General features: G+C 44.5%; 1 protein-coding gene across 1 annotated transcript in view; it reads right to left on the bottom strand.

Annotated features, from left to right (window-relative positions):
* BRINP1 (BMP/retinoic acid inducible neural specific 1) overlaps positions 1-24,532 on the bottom strand; it is a 375,138-nt gene that overhangs the window by 189,151 nt on the left and 161,455 nt on the right. The window contains exon 3 of the mRNA XM_063936905.1: positions 215-405. Within this exon, the coding sequence (XP_063792975.1) occupies positions 215-405 (191 nt within the window). The remainder of the gene's footprint in view (positions 1-214; positions 406-24,532) is intronic.

Below are 24,532 nucleotides of genomic sequence, written 5' to 3'. Positions count from 1 at the left end.
CTATTTGTTCATGTGATTTGGTTCACTTAGAGATAACCATCTTCATGAATGTATTTTTTATTCTTGTTAAAACACTTTATATATAAATATGTTTGTATGTGTGTATATATATATATATATATTTATAATGTACATAATAACCTACTGTATATACACAAATACCCACATACTGTATGAATACACACAAAACAATTACAGTAGTTAAGTTTCTTACCCCCTAGAGTGGCAGACACCACAAGGTGGGTGCCGTATTTCTTGATGATGGTCTCTATAATTTGCTGAGTACTTGGCCTCCGTCCAAGAAGCCTCAAACTGCGCTGGAATTCGGGCATCAAGGGCAAAATACTTTTGAGAGGTTCCTTACGATCCACTGCCACGTTCCTCACCTTCCACCGGGCAAACTCCCTGTAAGACACACATGTGAATAGGTACTGGTGAAAAAGATATAATTTTTGTGAGTGTGATGAAATGAATTACACTGTAGTTTTCACCTAAAGTTAAAGCAATTTTAATAGACTGCAACAATGTCAAGCTCTATACAGGTAAGGACACTTTTACCTTTTACATGTTTGTAATTTCTGTTATCAGCTCTTTCATATACTATTCAGTAATACATAATCTGAAAGATCAGAGTGCTAACCTTGTGGGAGGAACATGGTGTTATGGTGGCCATATATTAGGACACCCAGCATCCTACAATTATCCCAGCAGCTCACCCGGCAGCTCCAGGAGTACAATAGAAGGTTAGGTCAGGAAAAGTACCTAACAATCTATCGTATGACCTGTGAATCACCGCTATCCAGATCGCCTTATCTTATCTGCAGCACATGAGAACAGATGCCCCAGCATACGACCCGCGGGACCGCGCATTGGATCGTCATTGTTAGAAAAGTGCAAATGATTTTCACTTTCACTAATGAGATATCAATCTAATATATCAATGTCGGGTGCATCGGCCCGATGGTCTTTCAGGTGTGTGCGGGGTCTTTAAACCAATTGTGCGATTATGGTACTGCATACTGGTGCAGCGTTATGGTGTGAGGGAAGAAGGGAAGTCATCTACAGAGAGTTATGCAGAAGGGCCCCTAATATCAGGTTAGTGATACCGTGCTTGTGATGCAGTTTCAAAAGCACTGGCACTACAGGTTTTTGTAGAAAAGTCTGTATTCAGCTTGACATTAACTAAACAGCAAAGTGCAACATTTCTGGGCCATGCTAGACCCCATTATTAGGTTGCTGTAAGTTGCTGTAAGTGGCCAATATTGCCGGATTTGGTTTGTGGTTTGATTTATGAACTTTCAACATTAGCTTCCTTCGGATTCAATGACAGTTTCGAGATCACCCCTGTTTTATGAACTTGTATCAACCCAATGACTTCAGAATCCTAATGCCATTGTTTTGCATAGTATCCTTTATGGTCTCCACTATATATTTGTGTGGTTACTCATTCTTTTTATCCCTCTCAATTTCTACCCCTTCTTTTTCTTACCTCATTTACGCACTATGGGTGTCATTCCGAGTTGATCGCTCGCTGACGATTTTCGCAGTGCAGCGATCAGGTAAAAAAATGGCAAAATTGTGCATACGTATGCACCGCAATGCGCAGGTGTGTCGTACGGGTACAAAGAGGATCGGTGCTGGGCGATGGATTTAGCAAAGTTTCCATTCGCACAGCCGAACGCAAGGTGATTGACAGAAAGAGGGCGTTTATGGGTGGCAACTGACCATTTTCTGGGAGTGTTTGGAAAAACGGCGTGTCCAGGCATTTGCAGGGAGGTTGTCTGATGTCAATTCCAGCCCCAGACAGGCTGAAGTGATCGCAAGGGATGAGTAAGTCCAGACAGGGCCGGTGCAAGGTTTCTTGTCATCCTAGGCAAAACTTCTGCCTAGTGGCCCTCAACATCATCAATTACCACTTTCCCAGTCAGTAAGGTGAAAGCGCAGAGGCGGTGTCTTATACGTTTCCCAGCCGTCTGACTGCATTGAGTATGACAAGATGTATCGCTCAAAGACATCCTAAATTATTTGATGGGTACACTCAGTGGCACCCCCTTCCAGATCCTGGCACCCTACCCAGCAGCCTATCTCTTTCTATTTCATTCTGTCTCTCATACATACATACATACATACATACATCCATACACTGCCTCTCTCATGCATACATATATCCAAACACTGTCTCTCTCATACATACACTTCCCCTTTCATACATATATACATCCGTAATCTGCCTCTCATACATACATACATACATACATACATACATCCATACACTGCCTCTCTCATACATACATACATACATACATACATACATACACTGCCTCTCATACTGTATATACATCCATGCACTGCCCCTGTCATACATACATGCATACATACATACATACATACTGTACATACACTGCCTCTCTCATACATAAATACACACATACATACACTGCCTCTCTCATACATACATACATACATACATACATATATACATCCATACACTGCCCCTTTCATACATATATACATCCATACACTGCCCCATTCATACATATATACATCCATACACTGCCGCTTTCATACACAGATACATCCATACACTGCCCCTTTCATACATAGATACATCCATACACTGCCCCTTTCATACATAGATACATCCATACACTGCCCCTTTCATACATAGATACAGCCATACACTGATGCTTTCATACATGCATACAGTATATACATCCATACACTGCCTCTCTCATACATACATACATACATACATACATACATACATACAAACAGTAGAGATGTGCACCGGAAATTTTTCGGGTTTTGTGTTTTGGTTTTGGATTCGGTTCCGCGGCCGTGTTTTGGATTCGGACGCGTTTTGCCAAAACCTCCCTGAAAATTTTTTGTTGGATTCGGGTGTTTTTTTTACAAAAAACCCTCAAAAACAGCTTAAATCATAGAATTTGGGGGACATTTTGATCCCATAGTATTATTAACCTCAATAACCATAATTTACACTAATTTTCAGTCTATTCTGAACATCTCACACCTCACAATATTATTTTTAGTCCTAAAATTTGCACCGAGGTCGCTGGATGGCTAAGCTAAGCGACACAAGTGGCCGACACAAACACCTGGCCCATCTAGGAGTGGCACTGCAGTGTCAGGCAGGATGGCACTTCAAAAAAATAGTCCCCAAACAGCACATGATGCAAAGAAAAAAAGAGGCGCACCAAGGTCGCTGTGTGACTAAGCTAAGCTACACAAGTGGCCGACACAAACACCTGGCCCATCTAGGAGTGGCACTGCAGTGTCAGACAGGATGGCACTTCAAAAAAATAGTCCCCAAACAGCACATGATGCAAAGAAAAAAAGAGGCGCACCAAGGTCGCTGTGTGACTAAGCTAAGCGACACAAGTGGCCGACACAAACACCTGGCCCATCTGGGAGTGGCACTGCAGTGTCAGACAGGATGGCACTTCAAAAAAATTGTCCCCAAACAGCACATGATGCAAAGAAAAAAAGAGGCGCACCAAGGTCGCTGTGTGACTAAGCTAAGCGACACAAGTGGCCGACACAAACACCTGGCCCATCTAGGAGTGGCACTGCTGTGTCAGACAGGATGGCACTTAAAAAAAATAGTCCCCAAACAGCACATGATGCAAAGAAAAATGAAAGAAAAAAGAGGTGCAAGATGGAATTGTCCTTGGGCCCTCCCACCCACCCTTATGTTGTATAAACAGGACATGCACACTTTAACGAACCCATCATTTCAGCGACAGGGTCTGCCACACGACTGTGACTGAAATGACTGGTTGGTTTGGGCCCACACCAAAAAAGAAGCAATCAATCTCTCTTTGCACAAACTGGCTCTACAGAGGCAAGATGTCCACCTCATCATCTTCCTTCGATTCCTCCCCCCTTTCACTGTGTACATCCCCCTCCTCACAGATTATTAATTCGTCCCCACTGGAATCCACCATCTCAGATACCTGTGTACTTTCTGGAGGCAATTGCTGGTGAATGTCTCCACGGAGGAATTGATTATAATTAATTTTGGTGAACATCATATTCTCCACATTTTCTGGAAGTAACCTCGTACGCCGATTGCTGACAAGGTGAGCGGCTGCACTAAACACTCTTTCGGAGTACACACTGGAGGGGTGGTCTTCAGTATGCCGACTAACGGAATTCCGGCGCACAGTAGACCGGCCCCCGGGATCCCGACAGCCGGCATACCGACACTTATTCTCCCTCGTGGGGGTCCACAACCCCCCTGGAGGGAGAATAAAATAGTGTGGCGCGCGTAGCGTGCCACCGTGCCCGTAGTGTGGCGAGCGAAGCGAGCCCGCAAGGGGCTCATTTGCGCTTGCCACACTGTCGGTAAGCCGGCGGTCGGGCTCCCGGCGCCGGTATGCTGGTCGCCTGGAGCCCGACCGCCGGCATATCGTAGTGAACCCCACTGGAGGGAGGACAACTTAGGTAGAATAAAGCCAGTTTGTGCAAGGGCCTCCAAATTGCCTCTTTTTCCTGCCAGTATACGTACGGACTGTCTGACGTGCCTACTTGGATGCGGTCGCTCATATAATCCTCCACCATTCTTTCAATGGTGACAGAATCATATGCAGTGACAGTAGGCGACATGTCAGTAATCGTTGCCAGGTCCTTCAGTCCGGACCAGATGTCAGCGCTCGCTCCAGACTGCTCTGCATCACCGCCAGCGGGTGGGCTCGGAATTCTTAGCCTTTTCCTCGCAGCCCCAGTTGCGGGAGAATGTGAAGGAGGAGCTGTTGACGGGTCACGTTCTGCTTGACTTGACAATTTTCTCACCAGCAGGTCTTTGAACCTCTGCAGACTTGTGTCTGCTGGAAAGAGAGATACAACGTAGGTTTTAAATCTAGGATCGAGCACGGTGGAGAAAATGTAGTGCTCTGATTTCAACAGATTGACCACCCGTGAATCCTGGTTAAGCGAATTAAGGGCTCCATCCACAAGTCCCACATGCCTAGCGGAATCGCTCTGTTTTAGCTCCTCCTTCAATGTCTCCAGCTTCTTCTGCAAAAGCCTGATGAGGGGAATGACCTGACTCAGGCTGGCAGTGTCTGAACTGACTTCACGTGTGGCAAGTTCAAAGGGTTGCAGAACCTTGCACAACGTTGAAATCATTCTCCACTGCGCTTGAGTCAGGTGCATTCCCCCTCCTTTGCCTATATCATGGGCAGATGTATAGGCTTGAATGGCCTTTTGCTGCTCCTCCATCCTCTGAAGCATATAGAGGGTTGAATTCCACCTCGTTACCACTTCTTGCTTCAGATGATGGCAGGGCAGGTTCAGGACTGTTTGCTGGTGCTCCAGTCTTCGGCACGCGGTGGCTGAATGCCGAAAGTGGCCCGCAATTCTTCGGGCCACCGACAGCATCTCTTGCAAATTCAATGTATGTGCAAAACATGGGACGTGCTGGAATTTGCCCAGATGTAATGCACGCACAATATTGGTGGCGTTGTCCGATGTCACAAATCCCCAGGAGAGTCCAATTGGGGTAAGCCATTCTGCGATGATGTTCCTCAGTTTCCGTAAGAGGTTGTCAGCTGTGTGCCTCTTATGGAAAGCGGTGATACAAAGCGTAGCCTGCCTAGGAACGAGTTGGCGTTTGCGAGATGCTGCTACTGGTGCCGCCGCTGCTGTTCTTGCTGCGGGAGGCAATACATCTACCCAGTGGGCTGTCACAGTCATATAGTCCTGAGTCTGCCCTGCTCCACTTGTCCACATGTCCGTGGTTAAGTGGACATTGGGTACAACTGCATTTTTTAGGACACTGGATGTCTGTGTACATTTTCGGTATCGCCTGCCTAGAGAAATGGAACCTAGATGGTATTTGGTACCGGGGACACAGTACCTCAATCAAGTCTCTAGTTGCCTGTGAATTAACGGTGGATACCGGACACACGTTTCTCACCACCCAGGCTGACAAGACCTGAGTTATCCGCTTTGCAGCAGGATGACTGCTGTGATATTTCATCTTCCTCGCAAAGGACTGTTGGACAGTCAATTGCTTACTGGAAGTAGTACAAGTGGTCTTCCGACTTCCCCTCTGGGATGACGATCGACTCCCAGCAGCAACAACAGCAGCACTAGCAGCAGTAGGCATTACACTCAAGGATGCATCGGAGTAATCCCAGGCAGGAGAGGACTCGTCAGACTTGCCAGTGACATGGCCTGCAGGACTATTGGCTTTCCTGTGTAAGGTGGAAATTGACACTGAGGGAGTTGGTGGTGTGGTTTGCAGGAGCTTGGTTACAAGAGGAAGGGATTTAGTGGTCAGTGGACTGCTTCCGCTGTCATCCAAAGTTTTTGAACTTGTCACTGACTTCTGATGAATGCGGTCCAGGTGACGTATAAGGGAGGATGTTCCTAGGTGGTTAACGTCCTTACCCCTACTTATTACAGCTTGACAAAGGCAACACACGGCTTGACACCTGTTGTCCGCATTTGTGTTGAAATAATTCCACACCGAAGAGGTGATTTTTTTTTGTATTTTGACCAGGCATGTCAATGGCCATATTCGTCCCACGGACAACAGGTGTCTCCCCGAGTGCTGACTTAAACAAACCACCTCACCATAAGAATCCTCCTTGTCAATTTCCTCCCCAGCGCCAGCAACACCCATATCCTCATCCTGGTGTACTTCAACAGTGACATCTTCAATTTGACTATCAGGAACTGGACTGCGGGTGCTCCTTCCAGCACTTGCAGGGGGCGTGCAAATGGTGGAAGGCGCCAGCTCTTCCCGTCCAGTGTTGGGAAGGTCAGGCATCGCAACCGACACAATTGGACTCTCCTTGGGGATTTGTGATTTAGAAGAACGCACAGTTCTTTGCTGTGCTTTTGCCAGCTTAGGTCTTTTCATTTTTCTAGCGAGAGGATGAGTGCTTCCATCCTCATGTGAAGCTGAACCACTAGCCATGAACATAGGTCAGGGCCTCAGCCGTTCCTTGCCACTCCGTGTCGTAAATGGCATATTGGCAAGTTTACACTTCTCATCAGACGCTTTCAATTTTTATTTTTGGGTCATTTTACTGAACTTTTGTTTTTTGGATTTTACATGCTCTCTACTATGACATTGGGCATCGGCCTTGGCAGACGACGTTGATGGCATTTCATCGTCTCGGCTATGACTAGTGGCAGCAGCTTCAGCACGAGGTGGAAGTGGATCTTGATCTTTCCCTATTTTAACCTCCACATTTTTGTTCTCCATGTTTTAATGTGTGGAATTATATGCCAGTATCAATAGCAATGACCTACTACTATATATACTGGGCACAACTGAAATGCACCACAGGTATGGATGGATAGTAGACTTGACGACACAGAGGTAGGTAGAGCAGTGGCCTTCCGTACCGTACTGCTATATATACTGGTGGTCACTGTCAGCAAACTGCAAAACTAAAATGCACCACAGGTATAGAATCTAGATGGATAGTATACTTGACGACACAGGTAGGTAGAGCAGTGGCCTTCCATACCGTACTGCTCTATATACTGGTGGTCACTGTCAGCAAACTGCAAAACTAAAATGCACCACAGGTATAGAATCTAGATGGATAGTATACTTGACGACACAGAAGTAGGTAGAGCAGTGGCCTTCCGTACCGTAATGCTATATATACTGGTGGTCACTGTCAGCAAACTGCAAAACTAAAATGCACCACAGGTATAGAATCTAGATGGATAGTATACTTGATGACACAGAGGTAGGTAGAGCAGTGGCCTTCCGTACCGTACTGCTATATATACTGGTGGTCACTGTCAGCAAACTGCAAAACTAAAATGCACCACAGGTATAAAATCTAGATGGATAGTATACTTGACGACACAGAGGTAGGTAGAGCTGTGGCCTTCCGTACCGTACTGCTATATATACTGGTGGTCACTGTCAGCAAACTGCAAAACTAAAATGCACCACAGGTATAGAATCTAGATGGATAGTATACTTGACGACACAGAGGTAGGTAGAGCAGTGGCCTTCCGTACCGTACTGCTATATATACTGGTGGTCACTGTCAGCAAACTGCAAAACTAAAATGCACCACATGTATAGAATCTAAATAAATAGTATACTTGACGACACAGAGGTAGGTAGAGCAGTGGCCTTCCGTACCGTACTGCTATATATACTGTTGGTCACTGTCAGCAAACTGCAAAACTAAAATGCACCACAGGTATAGAATCTAGATGGATAGTATACTTGACAACACAGAGGTAGGTAGAGCAGTGGCCTTCCGTACCATACTGCTATATATACTGGTGGTCACTGTCAGCAAACTGCAAAACTAAAATGCACCACAGGTATAGAATCTAGATGGATAGTATACTTGACGACACAGAGGTAGGTAGAGCAGTGGCCTTCCGTACCGTAATGCTATATATACTGGTTGTCACTGTCAGCAAACTGCAAAACTAAAATGCACCACAGGTATAGAATCTAGATGGATAGTATACTTGACGACACAGAGGAAGGTAGAGCAGTGGCCTTCCGTACCGTACTGCTATATATACTGGTGGTCACTGTCAGCAAACTGCAAAACTAAAATGCACCACAGGTATAGAATCTAGATGGATAGTATACTTGACGACACAGAGGTAGGTAGAGCAGTGGCCTTCCGTACCGTACTGCTATATATACTGGTGGTCACTGTCAGCAAAACTGTGCACTGTACTCCTCCTATATAATACTGCTGGTCCCCAGTCCCCACAATAAAGCAGTGTGAGCACAGATATATGCAGCACACTGAGCACAGATATGGAGCGTTTTTCAGGCAGACAACGTATAATACTGGTGGTCACTGGTCAGCAAAACTCTGTACTGTACTCCTCCTATATAATACTGCTGGTCCCCACAATAAAGCAGTGTGAGCACAGATATATGCAGCACACTGAGCACAGATATGGAGCGTTTTTCAGGCAGACAACGTATAATACTGGTGGTCACTGGTCAGTAAAACTCTGCACTGTACTCCTCCTATATAATACTGCTGGTCCCCAGTCCCCACAATAAAGCAGTGTGAGCACAGATATATGCAGCACACTGAGCACAGATATGGAGAGTTTTTCAGGCAGAGAACGGATAAAACTGGTGGTCACTGATCAGCAAAACTCTGCACTGTACTCCTCCTATATAATAAAGCTGCTCCCCAGTCCCCACAATTAAGCAATAAGCACAAATATTTGCAGCATCATTAATAAACGGAGAGGACGCCAGCCACGTCCTCTCCCTAACATTTCCAATGCACGAGTGAAAATGGCGGCGACACGCGGCTCCTTATATAGAATCCGAATCTCGCGAGAATCCGACAGCGGGATGATGACGTTCGGGCGCGCTCGGATTAACCGAGCCATACGGGAGAATCCGAGTATGCCTCGGACCCGTGAAAAATGGGTGAAGTTCGGGGGGGTTCGGTTTCCGAGGAACCGAACCCGCTCATCACTAACAAACATACATCAATACACTGCCTCCACACATACATACATATATTAGAGATGAGCGGGTTCGGTTTCTCTGAATCCGAACCCGCCCGAACTTCATGGTTTTTTTCACGGGTCCGAGCAGACTCGGATCCTCCCGCCTTGCTCGGTTAACCCGAGCGCGCCCGAACGTCATCATGACGCTGTCGGATTCTCGCGAGACTCGGATTCTATATAAGGAGCCGCGCGTCGCCGCCATTTTCACACGTGCATTGAGATTGATAGGGAGAGGACGTGGCTGGCGTCCTCTCCATTTAGATTATAAGAGAGAGAGATTTACTGGAGCTTAGGACTAGGAGGAGTACTGTAGAAGTGTAGAGAGTGCAGAGAGTTTACTAGTGAGTGACCACCAGACAGTGCAGTTTATTTAATATATCCGTTCTCTGCCTGAAAAAAGCGATACACACAGTGACTCAGTCACATACCATATCTGTGTGCACTGCTCAGGCTCAGCCCAGTGTGCTGCATCATCTATATATATTATATATCTGTCTGACTGCTCAGCTCACACAGCTTATAATTGTGGGGGAGACTGGGGAGCACTGCAGTGCCAGTTATAGGTTATAGCAGGAGCCAGGAGTACATAATATTATATAGTGAGTGATCACCAGACAGTGCAGTTTATTTAATATATCCGTTCTCTGCCTGAAAAAAGCGATACACACAGTGACTCAGTCACATACCATATCTGTGTGCACTGCTCAGGCTCAGCCCAGTGTGCTGCATCATCTATATATATTATATATCTGTCTGACTGCTCAGCTCACACAGCTTATAATTGTGGGGGAGACTGGGGAGCACTGCAGTGCCAGTTATAGGTTATAGCAGGAGCCAGGAGTACATAATATTATATTAAAATTAAACAGTGCACACTTTTGCTGCAGGAGTGCCACTGCCAGTGTGACTGACCAGTGACCTGACCACACTGACCACCAGTATAGTTAGTAGTATACTTATATTGTGATTGCCTGAAAAAGTTAAACACTCGTCGTGTGACTTCACTTGTGTGTTGTTGTTTTTTTTATTCTATAAAAATAAAACTCATTCTGCTGACAGACAGTGTCCAGCAGGTCCGTCATTATATAATATATAACATATACCTGTCCGGCTGCAGTAGTGATATATATATATTTTTTATATCATTTATCATCCAGTCGCAGCAGACACAGTACGGTAGTTCATGGCTGTGGCTACCTCTGTGTCTGCACTCGGCAGGCAGTCCGTCCATAATTGTATACCACCTAACCGTGGTTTTTTTTTCTTCTTTATACATACATACTACTACGACATCTCTTTATCAACCAGTCTATATTAGTAGCAGACACAGTACAGTACGGTAGTTCACGGCTGTGGCTACCTCTGTGTCTGCACTCGGCAGGCAGTCCGTCCATAATTGTATACCACCTAACCGTGGTTTTTTTTTCTTTCTTCTTTATACATACATAGTTACATAGACATCTCTTTATCAACCAGTCTATATTAGCAGCAGACACAGTACAGTACGGTAGTTCACGGCTGTGGCTACCTCTGTGTCTGCACTCGGCAGGCAGTCCGTCCATAATTGTATACCACCTAACCGTGGTTTTTTTTTCTTTCTTCTTTATACATACATAGTTACATAGACATCTCTTTATCAACCAGTCTATATTAGCAGCAGACACAGTACAGTACGGTAGTTCACGGCTGTGGCTACCTCTGTGTCTGCACTCGGCAGGCAGTCCGTCCATAATTGTATACCACCTAACCGTGGTTTTTTTTTTCTTTCTTCTTTATACATACATAGTTACATAGACATCTCTTTATCAACCAGTCTATATTAGCAGCAGACACAGTACAGTACGGTAGTTCACGGCTGTGGCTACCTCTGTGTCTGCACTCGGCAGGCAGTCCGTCCATAATTGTATACCACCTAACCGTGGTTTTTTTTTCTTTCTTCTTTATACATACATAATTACATAGACATCTCTTTATCAACCAGTCTATATTAGCAGCAGACACAGTACAGTACGGTAGTTCACGGCTGTGGCTACCTCTGTGTCTGCACTCGGCAGGCAGTCCGTCCATAATTGTATACCACCTAACCGTGGTTTTTTTTTCTTTCTTCTTTATACATACATACTACTACGACATCTCTTTATCAACCAGTCTATATTATTAGCAGCAGACACAGTACAGTACGGTAGTTCACGGCTGTGGCTACCTCTGTGTCTGCACTCGGCAGGCAGTCCGTCCATAATTGTATACCACCTAACCGTGGTTTTTTTTTCTTTCTTCTTTATACATACATAGTTACATAGACATCTCTTTATCAACCAGTCTATATTAGCAGCAGACACAGTACAGTACGGTAGTTCACGGCTGTGGCTACCTCTGTGTCTGCACTCGGCAGGCAGTCCATAATTGTATACTAGTATCCATCTCCATTGTTTACCTGAGGTGCCTTTTAGTTGTGCCTATTAAAATATGGAGAACAAAAATGTTGAGGTTCCAAAATTAGGGAAAGATCAAGATCCACTTCCACCTCGTGCTGAAGCTGCTGCCACTAGTCATGGCCGAGACGATGAAATGCCAGCAACGTCGTCTGCCAAGGCCGATGCCCAATGTCATAGTACAGAGCATGTCAAATCCAAAACACCAAATATCAGAAAAAAAAGGACTCCAAAACCTAAAATAAAATTGTCGGAGGAGAAGCGTAAACTTGCCAATATGCCATTTACGACACGGAGTGGCAAGGAACGGCTGAGGCCCTGGCCTATGTTCATGGCTAGTGGTTCAGCTTCACATGAGGATGGAAGCACTCAGCCTCTCGCTAGAAAAATGAAAAGACTCAAGCTGGCAAAAGCAGCACAGCAAAGAACTGTGCATTCTTCGAAATCCCAAATCCACAAGGAGAGTCCAATTGTGTCGGTTGCGATGCCTGACCTTCCCAACACTGGACGGGAAGAGCATGCGCCTTCCACCATTTGCACGCCCCCTGCAAGTGCTGGAAGGAGCACCCGCAGTCCAGTTCCTGATAGTCAGATTGAAGATGTCAGTGTTGAAGTACACCAGGATGAGGAGGATATGGGTGTTGCTGGCGCTGGGGAGGAAATTGACCAGGAGGATTCTGATGGTGAGGTGGTTTGTTTAAGTCAGGCACCCGGGGAGGCACATGTTGTCCGTGGGAGGAATATGGCCGTTGACATGCCAGGTGAAAATACCAAAAAAATCAGCTCTTCGGTGTGGAGGTATTTCAACAGAAATGCGGACAACAGGTGTCAAGCCGTGTGTTCCCTTTGTCAAGCTGTAATAAGTAGGGGTAAGGACGTTAACCACCTCGGAACATCCTCCCTTATACGTCACCTGCAGCGCATTCATAATAAGTCAGTGACAAGTTCAAAAACTTTGGGTGACAGCGGAAGCAGTCCACTGACCAGTAAATCCCTTCCTCTTGTAACCAAGCTCACGCAAACCACCCCACCAACTCCCTCAGTGTCAATTTCCTCCTTCCCCAGGAATGCCAATAGTCCTGCAGGCCATGTCACTGGCAATTCTGACGATTCCTCTCCTGCCTGGGATTCCTCCGATGCATCCTTGCGTGTAACGCCTACTGCTGCTGGCGCTGCTGTTGTTGCTGCTGGGAGTCGATGGTCATCCCAGAGGGGAAGTCGTAAGCCCACTTGTACTACTTCCAGTAAGCAATTGACTGTTCAACAGTCCTTTGCGAGGAAGATGAAATATCACAGCAGTCATCCTGCTGCAAAGCGGATAACTGAGGCCTTGACAACTATGTTGGTGTTAGACGTGCGTCCGGTATCCGCCGTTAGTTCACAGGGAACTAGACAATTTATTGAGGCAGTGTGCCCCCGTTACCAAATACCATCTAGGTTCCACTTCTCTAGGCAGGCGATACCGAGAATGTACACGGACGTCAGAAAAAGACTCACCAGTGTCCTAAAAAATGCAGTTGTACCCAATGTCCACTTAACCACGGACATGTGGACAAGTGGAGCAGGGCAGGGTCAGGACTATATGACTGTGACAGCCCACTGGGTAGATGTATGGACTCCCGCCGCAAGAACAGCAGCGGCGGCACCAGTAGCAGCATCTCGCAAACGCCAACTCTTTCCTAGGCAGGCTACGCTTTGTATCACCGCTTTCCAGAATACGCACACAGCTGAAAACCTCTTACGGCAACTGAGGAAGATCATCGCGGAATGGCTTACCCCAATTGGACTCTCCTGTGGATTTGTGGCATCGGACAACGCCAGCAATATTGTGTGTGCATTAAATATGGGCAAATTCCAGCACGTCCCATGTTTTGCACATACCTTGAATTTGGTGGTGCAGAATTTTTTAAAAAACGACAGGGGCGTGCAAGAGATGCTGCCGGTGGCCAGATGAATTGCGGGACACTTTCGGCGTACAGGCACCACGTACAGAAGACTGGAGCACCACCAAAAACTACTGAACCTGCCCTGCCATCATCTGAAGCAAGAAGTGGTAACGAGGTGGAATTCAACCCTCTATATGCTTCAGAGGTTGGAGGAGCAGCAAAAGGCCATTCAAGCCTATACAATTGAGCACGATATAGTAGGTGGAATGCACCTGTCTCAAGCGCAGTGGAGAATGATTTCAACGTTGTGCAAGGTTCTGATGCCCTTTGAACTTGCCACACGTGAAGTCAGTTCAGACACTGCCAGCCTGAGTCAGGTCATTCCCCTCATCAGGCTTTTGCAGAAGAAGCTGGAGACATTGAAGGAGGAGCTAACACGGAGCGATTCCGCTAGGCATGTGGGACTTGTGGATGGAGCCCTTAATTCGCTTAACAAGGATTCACGGGTGGTCAATCTGTTGAAATCAGAGCACTACATTTTGGCCACCGTGCTCGATCCTAGATTTAAAGCCTACCTTGGATCTCTCTTTCCGGCAGACACAAGTCTGCTGGGGTTGAAAGACCTGCTGGTGACAAAATTGTCAAGTCAAGCGGAACGCGACCTGTCAACATCTCCTCCTTCACATTCTCCCGCAACTGGGGGTGCGAGGAAAAGGCTCAGAATTCCGAGCCCACCCGCTGGCGGTGATGCAGGGCAGTCTGGAGCGACTGCTGATGCTGACATCTGGTCCGGACTGAAGGACCTGACAACGATTACGGACATGTCGTCTACTGTCACTGCATATGATTCTCTCAACATTGATAGAATGGTGGAGGATTATATGAGTGACCGCATCCAAGTAGGCACGTCACACAGTCCGTACTTATACTGGCAGGAAAAAGAGGCAATTTGGAGGCCCTTGCACAAACTGGCTTTATTCTACCTAAGTTGCCCTCCCACAAGTGTGTACTCCGAAAGAGTGTTTAGTGCCGCCGCTCACCTTGTCAGCAATCGGCGTACGAGGTTACATCCAGAAAATGTGGAGAAGATGATGTTCATTAAAATGAATTATAATCAATTCCTCCGCGGAGACATTGACCAGCAGCAATTGCCTCCACAAAGTACACAGGGAGCTGAGATGGTGGATTCCAGTGGGGACGAATTGATAATCTGTGAGGAGGGGGATGTACACGGTGATATATCGGAGGGTGATGATGAGGTGGACATCTTGCCTCTGTAGAGCCAGTTTGTGCAAGGAGAGATTAATTGCTTCTTTTTTGGGGGGGGTCCAAACCAACCCGTCATATCAGTCACAGTCGTGTGGCAGACCCTGTCACTGAAATGATGGGTTGGTTAAAGTGTGCATGTCCTGTTTTGTTTATACAACATAAGGGTGGGTGGGAGGGCCCAAGGACAATTCCATCTTGCACCTCTTTTTTCTTTTCTTTTTCTTTGCATCATGTGCTGATTGGGGAGGGTTTTTTGGAAGGGACATCCTGCGTGACACTGCAGTGCCACTCCTAAATGGGCCCGGTGTTTGTGTCGGCCACTAGGGTCGCTAATCTTACTCACACAGTCAGCTACCTCATTGCGCCTCTTTTTTTCTTTGCGTCATGTGCTGTTTGGGGAGGGTTTTTTGGAAGGGACATCCTGCGTGACACTGCAGTGCCACTCCTAGATGGGCCCGGTGTTTGTGTCGGCCACTAGGGTCGCTAATCTTACTCACACAGCTACCTCATTGCGCCTCTTTTTTTCTTTGCGTCATGTGCTGTTTGGGGAGGGTTTTTTGGAAGGGCCATCCTGCGTGACACTGCAGTGCCACTCCTAGATGGGCCCGGTGTTTGTGTCGGCCACTAGGGTCGCTAATCTTACTCACACAGCTACCTCATTGCGCCTCTTTTTTTCTTTGCGTCATGTGCTGTTTGGGGAGGGTTTTTTGGAAGGGACATCCTGCGTGACACTGCAGTGCCACTCCTAGATGGGCCCGGTGTTTGTGTCGGCCACTAGGGTCGCTTATCTTACTCACACAGCGACCTCGGTGCAAATTTTAGGACTAAAAATAATATTGTGAGGTGTGAGGTATTCAGAATAGACTGAAAATGAGTGTAAATTATGGTTTTTGAGGTTAATAATACTTTGGGATCAAAATGACCCCCAAATTCTATGATTTAAGCTGTTTTTTAGTGTTTTTTGAAAAAAACACCCGAATCCAAAACACACCCGAATCCGACAAAAAAAATTCGGTGAGGTTTTGCCAAAACGCGTTCGAACCCAAAACACGGCCGCGGAACCGAACCCAAAACCAAAACACAAAACCCGAAAAATTTCAGGCGCTCATCTCTAACATATATACAGCCATACATAGCCTCCATACATACATACATACATATACACATCCATACACTGCCTCTATACATGTGTACATAATACATATACACATCCATACACTGCCTCCGTACATGCGTACATATACACATCCATACACTGCCTGCGTACATATACACATCCATACACTGCCTCCGTACATGCGTACATACATCCATCCATACACTGCCTCCGTACATACGTACATATACACATCCATACACTGCCTCCGTACATACGTACATATACACATCCATACACTGCCTACGTACGTACGTACATACGTACGTACGTACGTACGTACGTACGTACATATATACATCCATACACTGCCTCCGTACATACGTACATATACACATCCATACATAAATACACTGCCTCTGTTCATACGTACATATACACATCCATACACTGCCTCCGTACATACGTACATATATACATCCATACACTGCCTCCGTACGTACGTACGTACGTACACTGCCTCCATACATATACACATCCATCCATACACTGCCTCCATACATACATACGCACATATATACATCCATACACTGCCTACATACATTCAGCTACACTCTGCCTCTCTATATATATATATATAATATATATGGGTTCAGTATGGTATGCCGGCGGTCGGGCTCCCGGCGACCAGCATACCGGCGCCGGGAGCCCAACCGCCGGCTTACCGACAGTGTGGCGAGCGCAAATGAGCCCCTTGCAGGCTCGCTACGCGCGCCAGGCTATTTTATTCTCCCTCCAGGGGGGTCGTGGACCCCCACGAGGGAGAATAAGTGTCGGTATGCCGGCTGTCGGGATTCCGGCGCCGGTATACTGTGCGCCGGGATCCCGTCAGTTGGCTTACTGAAGACCACCCAATATATATCTATCTCCACCCACACATACACTTCCTCCATATATACATACATCCATATTTACACGGTCTCCATACATAAATGCAACCCCTCTCCTCCCCATCCAGGGCGGCAGACTTTGGTCATTACCTCTTCCCCAGGGTGTGACTCCAGGCAGGGTCAGCTGCATCAAAGGGGCGGCTGCATTTTACCGCTGGCAAGGAAGTAGTGGAAGGAAGTAGTGGAGGGATTACTTCTCCCTGCTGCTGTCATCTCCCGGCTCATGACGTCCGGACGTCCGGTTTACATTGCTTGGCTGCTGCTTCTGGCGGGGAGGCACTGCTCCCGTTGCTGCTGCTGGCGGGCGGCTGTGATGGTTGAGGGGCGGGCGGCTGCTGCCTCTAATTAATAGCCGGCGCTTATCCTCAATCCTCCCGCCCCTCCGGAACCCACAGAAACACGAAAACAAAACTGGTGCTGTGGGTTGCGGGGAAGGGGGACAGTGGCGGCCACTCATTGCTCATGTTGTGCTGCTAAGTGCCGCCCTCCAGCGGCCGGCACTCCTAGGCAGATGCCTAAAGCTGCCTAATGGTAGCGCCGGCCCAGAGCTACTCTGAAACTGCACAAAATGTTTTTGCTGCACTCGGCTGCAAAGGCGTTCGCACACTTGCAAAGCGAAAAGACACTCCCCCGTGGGCGGCAACTATGCGTTTGCATGGCTGCTAAAAGTAGCTAGCGAGCGAACAACTCGGAATGACCCCCTGTATTTTATGTGACTTCTTTAAGTATATAGTTGCACAAGTCCTTTTTCATAATTATCTTGCACCTATGTATATAGGCCCTCATTCCGAGTTGATCGCTCGCTAGCTGCTTTTAGCAGCAGTGCAAACGCTAAGCTGCCACCCTCTGGGAGTGTATCTTAGCTTAGCAGAAGTGCGAACGAAAGGTTAGCAGAATAGTGCTGAATTTTTTTCAAGCAGTTTCAGAGTAGCTGCAGACCTACTCCTACCTTGCGATCACTTCAGATTATTTAGTTCCTGTTTTGACGTCACAAACACGCCCTGCGTTCGGCCAGCCACTCCCCCGTTTCCCCAGGCACGCCTGCGTTTTTACCTGACACGCCTGCGTTTTTTATCACACTCCCTGAAAACGGCCAGTTACCACCCAGAAACGCCCCATTCCTGTCTATCATTCAACGATCAACAGTGCGTCGCTAGAGCTTGTGTGAAACTGCATAGTTATTTGTGAAAGTACGTCGCGCGTGCGCACTGCGGCCCATACGCATGCGCAGAAATGCTTAATTTTAGCCTGATCGCTACGCAGCGAACAACGGCAGCTAGCGATCAACTCGGAATGACCCCCATAGAGAGCACTGTGTAAACCTTTTAAGCCTTGGAGGCAATCTCTACTAATGACATTTTTTATTTTATATCAAAATGTAATACAACGAATATTGGAAGTTGCGTTCTCCCATAAAACCAACGAAGTCTCTGCGAAAGAGTTCCTGGAACACAGATGAAAATGTTATCCAGATTCTTAAAAGACTTTATTAATTTTAATATACAGATATGGATGTTTCATCATGGGCGTACATTCCACAAGATCTGCTTTGGTTGTTTCGCAGTTATGGCCCCTCCGTTCCACACTTCACTCCCCCTTATTGTGCACGGCTTTAAAACTAATGGCCAAATGTAATAGAGTGAGAGTTTCAGAAAGTGATAGATTTGGTAAGGTTTTTCAGGTTTTTTTTTAAAGTGGCAATCATTTACACTGCAAAACCAGGTTGATCTTGCTGTGTAAATGATTGGCACTTTAAAAAAAACTGAAAAACCTTTCCAAATCTCTCACTTTCTGAAACTCTCACTCTATTACATTTGGCCCTGAGTCTCATTCCATGCCGGCACTTAGATCCTTATTAGGATCTTTTTACCATTAATCTCAGTTGAATTTGAATAATATTCATTCACATTTATCACTTAATAAGCTAGAACACTGAAACCAGAAGTCACGTGCTGCGGTCCACTTGTGTTTCACCGTTATAAGTTCCTGCTCCACGGACTCTGTTTACTTCCGGTTCCAGTCACGGTTTTTAAAAACTTAGTTTTATTTATTACCGGCATCTAGATCCTTAATTAGGATCTTTCTATCGCTTATTATAGTTAAATATATTAGTCATTCACGGTTATAAGCAAAAATATTATGACCGGAAGTCACGTGGTGCGATCCATATGCGTTCAACCGCCATAAGCTTCCGCTCCTCGGACTTTGTTTACTTCTGGTCCGGAGGCGGCGAAAGGTGGCAGCTAGTTAAACCACCCTCTCAATCTCCTGCACTTTGCAACTCTATTCAGGCACAATAGTACTCCCACAAGTCCACCACTTCATTTGTATTTACTACTGATCACCGGTTAATAGATACAGATGGAGCCTCCCTTATCTTTGCTGGCTGAGGCGCACACGTGCACTCCTGGCATGACTAGGCAACCTATTCACCTAGTCACGCTGGGAGTGCACAGAGCCGCTTCCCATTGTAAGCCTCTCTGTCTGTGCACGCACACCTGGATGGAGACGCTCTCCATTCAAGTGAATGGGGAGCGTATCCATCCAGGCGTGCGAGCACGTCCAAACGGAGACGCTCACGGTGACTAGGTGTGCCCAGGCGAGAGCGCCTAGTCACAGATGGAGCCACGACTAGCATAGTTATCTAGAACCCGAAACTGGAAGTGACACATTTGCGTGTCATATGTGTTCCACTGCGGGTTTCTACACTTCTCATCACTACTCCTTCTTAGTTACCATATTTCTATGGATACTTCTTTCACTTCTTCACCACTATATGTATTTATAGACTTTCTTTATGATATATATGGTGTTTTTAATTATCACTCACAACAGGAAGTGAGATAATAGTACACTTCCTGTTTATACAACAGGAAGTGAGGTAATAGTACACTTCCTGTTCCCTCTGCTATATAAAGCAGATCTGGCAAACACTTAACCATCCCCTTGATGAAGTCCACAAGCTGGGACGAAACGTGTTGAACTTATGCCTTCTGGACCCTTTTTGATGGACAGATAAACCTTCTTTTAACTTATTTCTTGTACATTTTCTACCTATTGGTTACCATTTGGAATATCTGTGATTACGGAACCGGTTGTCTCTGGACCCAGTGTTTGGGCAGATAAGCTTGTTATTGTTCTTTCTCTTGTACGTGCAATACCTTTCGGTTGCCACTTGGAATATTATGTCGATTAAATTATTGTTATTATATATAAAAAACATTCTACACTGTTTTTTGGAACTTACAGCAGTTTCTAAATACAGTTCCTTTATATGAGAAAAATGTATATATGCACAACCATTCCTTGCACCATAACAAGTTGCACTATGTTTTTATTGTTCTTTGATTGTCTTGCATATAACTTGAATTCCACCATGGTCATTCGACTGCAGATTTTAATATGAAGGAGGCTAAGTGTATCATATATATATATATATATATATATATGTGTGTATCAGTGTATCATATATATATATATATATATATATATGTGTGTATATATATATATATATATATATATATATATATATATATAGAATCCCAAAAGCAGAGATGGCACTCAGAGGCTTAAATGTATAAATGCAGAAAGCTGTATTGAGTTCAACGTTTCGGGGTGCAACCCCCTTTCTCAAGAATACATACAGCACAAACAGATACATGTATCTGTTTGTGCTGTATGTATTCTTGAGAAAGGGGGTTGCACCCCGAAACGTTGAACTCAATACAGCTTTCTGCATTTATACATTTAAGCCTCTGAGTGCCATCTCTGCTTTTGGGATTCTGCATTATTGAACTTGATGGAGCACCTGAGCCTGGTGTAATTGAGTACCAGAGTGCCGGCTGGTTGTGGAGGATATATATATATATATATATATATGTATACAGAAGGTGCTCACTGTAACAAAAAGGTTCAGTCGACCACAGTTTGGTGATGATGCTGACTTACTTTGAAAACTTTGGATGGGTGACAATGCTCTGCACCAATTATTGACTGCATGTATATGACCTTTTTTGATATGCCATTGCTTTGGTCTGCTATACCAATATTTAAGATTTTTTTTTTATAGGACTAAATTAACTGCTGAAAAAGCACCTCAACAAAAGGAGGTATCAAATAAACAAGGAATAAATATTGTGGACGAATTTCTGAGATATTGTGCTTGCCGAATAACTATGTGTAGTCATGTAACAAGAAAGAAACAAAAAAAAAAACGGCTGCGCTGTATGTCAGAAATAAAGAGAGGAGAGAGCCAACGTGTGAAAAAAATATTGTTATTTAATGAATAATGAGGAAAAAAAGTTATAACAAGGTAATACCAATAAAAAATAAATAATCAATAATGAATAAAAAAAAATATTTTTTATTCATTATTGATTATTTATTGGTATTACCTTGTTATAACTTTTTATCCTCATTATTCATTAAATAACAATATTTTTTTCACACGGTGGCTCTCTCCTCACTTTATTTCTGACATACAGCGCAGCCGTTTTTTTGGGTTCCCTTATACTTTATCTCCACAAGAGGTGAGGTTGTTGCTGCTGTGTAATTGATTGGACCTGCACCCTACTATTTAAAAAAAAATAAAAACGTGTGCGAATTCTACAAGTGGATATTAATATATATATATATATATATATATACATATATATATATATATATATATATATACATAAGCAGTGCATCCAGAAAGTATTTACAGCGCTTCACTTTTTCCACATTTTGTTATGTTACAGCCTTATTCCAAAATGGAATCAATTTATTTTTTCCCTCAAACTTCTACACACAACACCCCATGATGACAACGTGAAAACAATGTTTTTATTTTTTATTTTTGCAAATTTATTAACTATAAAAAACTAAGAAATCACATGTACATAAGTATTCACAGCCTTTGCCATGAAGCTCAAAATTGAGCTCAGGTGCATCCTGTTTCCATTGATCATTCTTGAGATGTTGCTACAGCTTAATTGGAGTTCACCTGTGGTAAATTCAGTTTATTGGACATGATTTGGAAAGGCACACACCTGTCTATATAAGGTCCCACACTTGACAGTGCATGTCTGAGCACAAACCAAGCATGAAGTCAAAGGAATTGTCTGTAGACCTCTGAGACAGGATTGTCTCGAGGCACAAATCTGGGGAAGGGTACAGAAAAATATCTGCTGCTTTGAAGGTCCCAGTGAGCACAGTGGCCTCCATCATCCGTAAATGGAAGACGTTCGTTACCACCAGGACTCTTCCTAGAGCTGGCCAGCCGTCTAAACTGAGCGATCTGGGGAGAAGGGTCCTAGTCAGGGAGGTGACCAAAAACCAGATGGTCACTCTGTCAGAGCTACAACATTCCTCTATGGAGAGAGGAGAACCTTCCAGTAGGACAACCATCTCTGCAACAATCCACCAATCAGGCCTGTATGGTAGAGTGGCCAGACAGAAGCCACTCCTTAGTAAAAAGCACATGGCAGCCCGCCTGGAGTTTGCCAAAATGCACCTGAAGGACACCCAGACCATGAGAAACAAAATTCTCTGGTCTGATGAGACAAAGATTGAACTCTTTCGCATGAATGCCAGGCATCATGTTTGGAGGAAACCAGGCACCGCTCATCACCAGGCCAATACCATCCCTACAGTAAAGCATGGTGGTGGCAGCATTATGCTGTGGGAATGTTTTTCAGCGGCAGGAACTGGGAGACGAGTCTGGATAGAGGGAAAGATGAATGCAGCAATGTACAGAGACATCCTGGATGAAAACCTGCTCCAGAGTGCTCTTGACCTCAGACTGTGGCGACGGTTTATATTTCAGCAGGACAACGACCCTAAGCACACAGCCAAGATGTCAAAGGAGTGGCTTCAGGACGACTATGTGAATGTCCTTGAGTGGCCCAGCCAGAGCCCAGACTTGAATCTGATTAAACATCTTTGGAGAGATCTGAAAATATCTGTGCACCAACACTACCCATCCAACCTGATGGAGCTTGAGAGGTGCTGCAAAGAAGAATGGGTGAAACAAAGATTGGTGTGCCAAGCTTGTGGCATCATATTTAAAAAGACTTGAGGCTGTATTTGCCGCCAAAGGTGCAAAGGCTGTGAATACTTATGTTTATGTGATTTCTTAGTTTTTTATTTTTAGTACATTTGCAAAAATCTCAAAAAAACTTTTTTCAAAATTGTCATTATGGCGTATTGTGTGTAGAATTTTGAGGGAAAACATTCATTAATTCCAGTTTGGAATAAGGCTGCAACATAACAAAATGTAGAAAAAGTGAAGCGCTGTCAATACTTTCTGGATGCACTATATATATATATATATATATATATATATATAGAGAGAGAGAGAGAGACAGTGAATATATAAACAACCGTTATTACTTATTGACAAATACAATACATGAATATAATTAAAATAAGACTAAGCATTTATTGTTGTTGTTTTTTTAATTCATATTATTATTATTATTATTACTATTAATATTATTATATTTTAAAAGTCTCATAATGTACAAAAAATATATATATTTTCACTGATCACATATCGTATTAGCAATGTTAATCTGAACTGCCATGTCTACAGTACCTCATCTATATGAAGCATGGAACATTCATGGATCAAAAAGAAATATGACTTCATAACATTTCAACAGTAATGAAAAAAATTATTACAGTATAAATAACCAACTATTTTTTACAAATCAGTATACTATGTTGGATATGGTCAAGTAATTAAAAAAAAAAGAACAGAAGAAAGGTGGCATATATATTTTTACAAGTGTTCTGTGCCATCAAAGTAATAGAACAAGATGAATTATATCAAACCTTGCATCATTTAAAGAAGTTCTATTATTTATTCATTTTATTTTAAATAGAAAATTTCCTTTAAAACCAGCTGCACTTCTGTCATGTTGACGTCTCTGATTCCGTTTTCTGTAGAAGAGAGCAATCTAACCAAGTTGCCAGCCCCAGAAGTTAACCTTTATGAGCAGATGGAGGTTACCTTAATCTCTATCTGCTCATAATGTTCCAGTTGCAGATTAGTAGATGTGTTAGATGGCATTTCAGTGATATTAGTGTGGTTCCTTTCACATGCTTCCATGTCATCGGTGCCTAAGCAACTAGTTTTATTTCTGTGAAAGAGAATATTTGTTTGATTCTTTGGTTTGACCTTGGCTGCCTGGCTATACCTGATTACTGTCTGCCCTGATTTTGCCCTTTTCAATGACTGCATGTCCTGGACAGTTTCTATAGGCTCTTAGTGGGCCCATGAAGGGAGGGGGTGAATACTAATTACCCGGGCTCGGGCTCCTGGAGGGGCTCTGGTCTGCTGCGAAAATACTAACAAGTATGTAAAAAAATCTATAAAACATTGCGCTATATAAATAGAAATAAAAAATTTTTAAA

This window comes from Pseudophryne corroboree, chromosome 8 (assembly GCF_028390025.1).
Source record: "Pseudophryne corroboree isolate aPseCor3 chromosome 8, aPseCor3.hap2, whole genome shotgun sequence".
Classification (NCBI taxonomy): domain Eukaryota; kingdom Metazoa; phylum Chordata; class Amphibia; order Anura; family Myobatrachidae; genus Pseudophryne; species Pseudophryne corroboree.
Note: the sequence above shows the minus strand (reverse complement) of the source record. Positions and strands in the feature narration are given on the sequence as shown.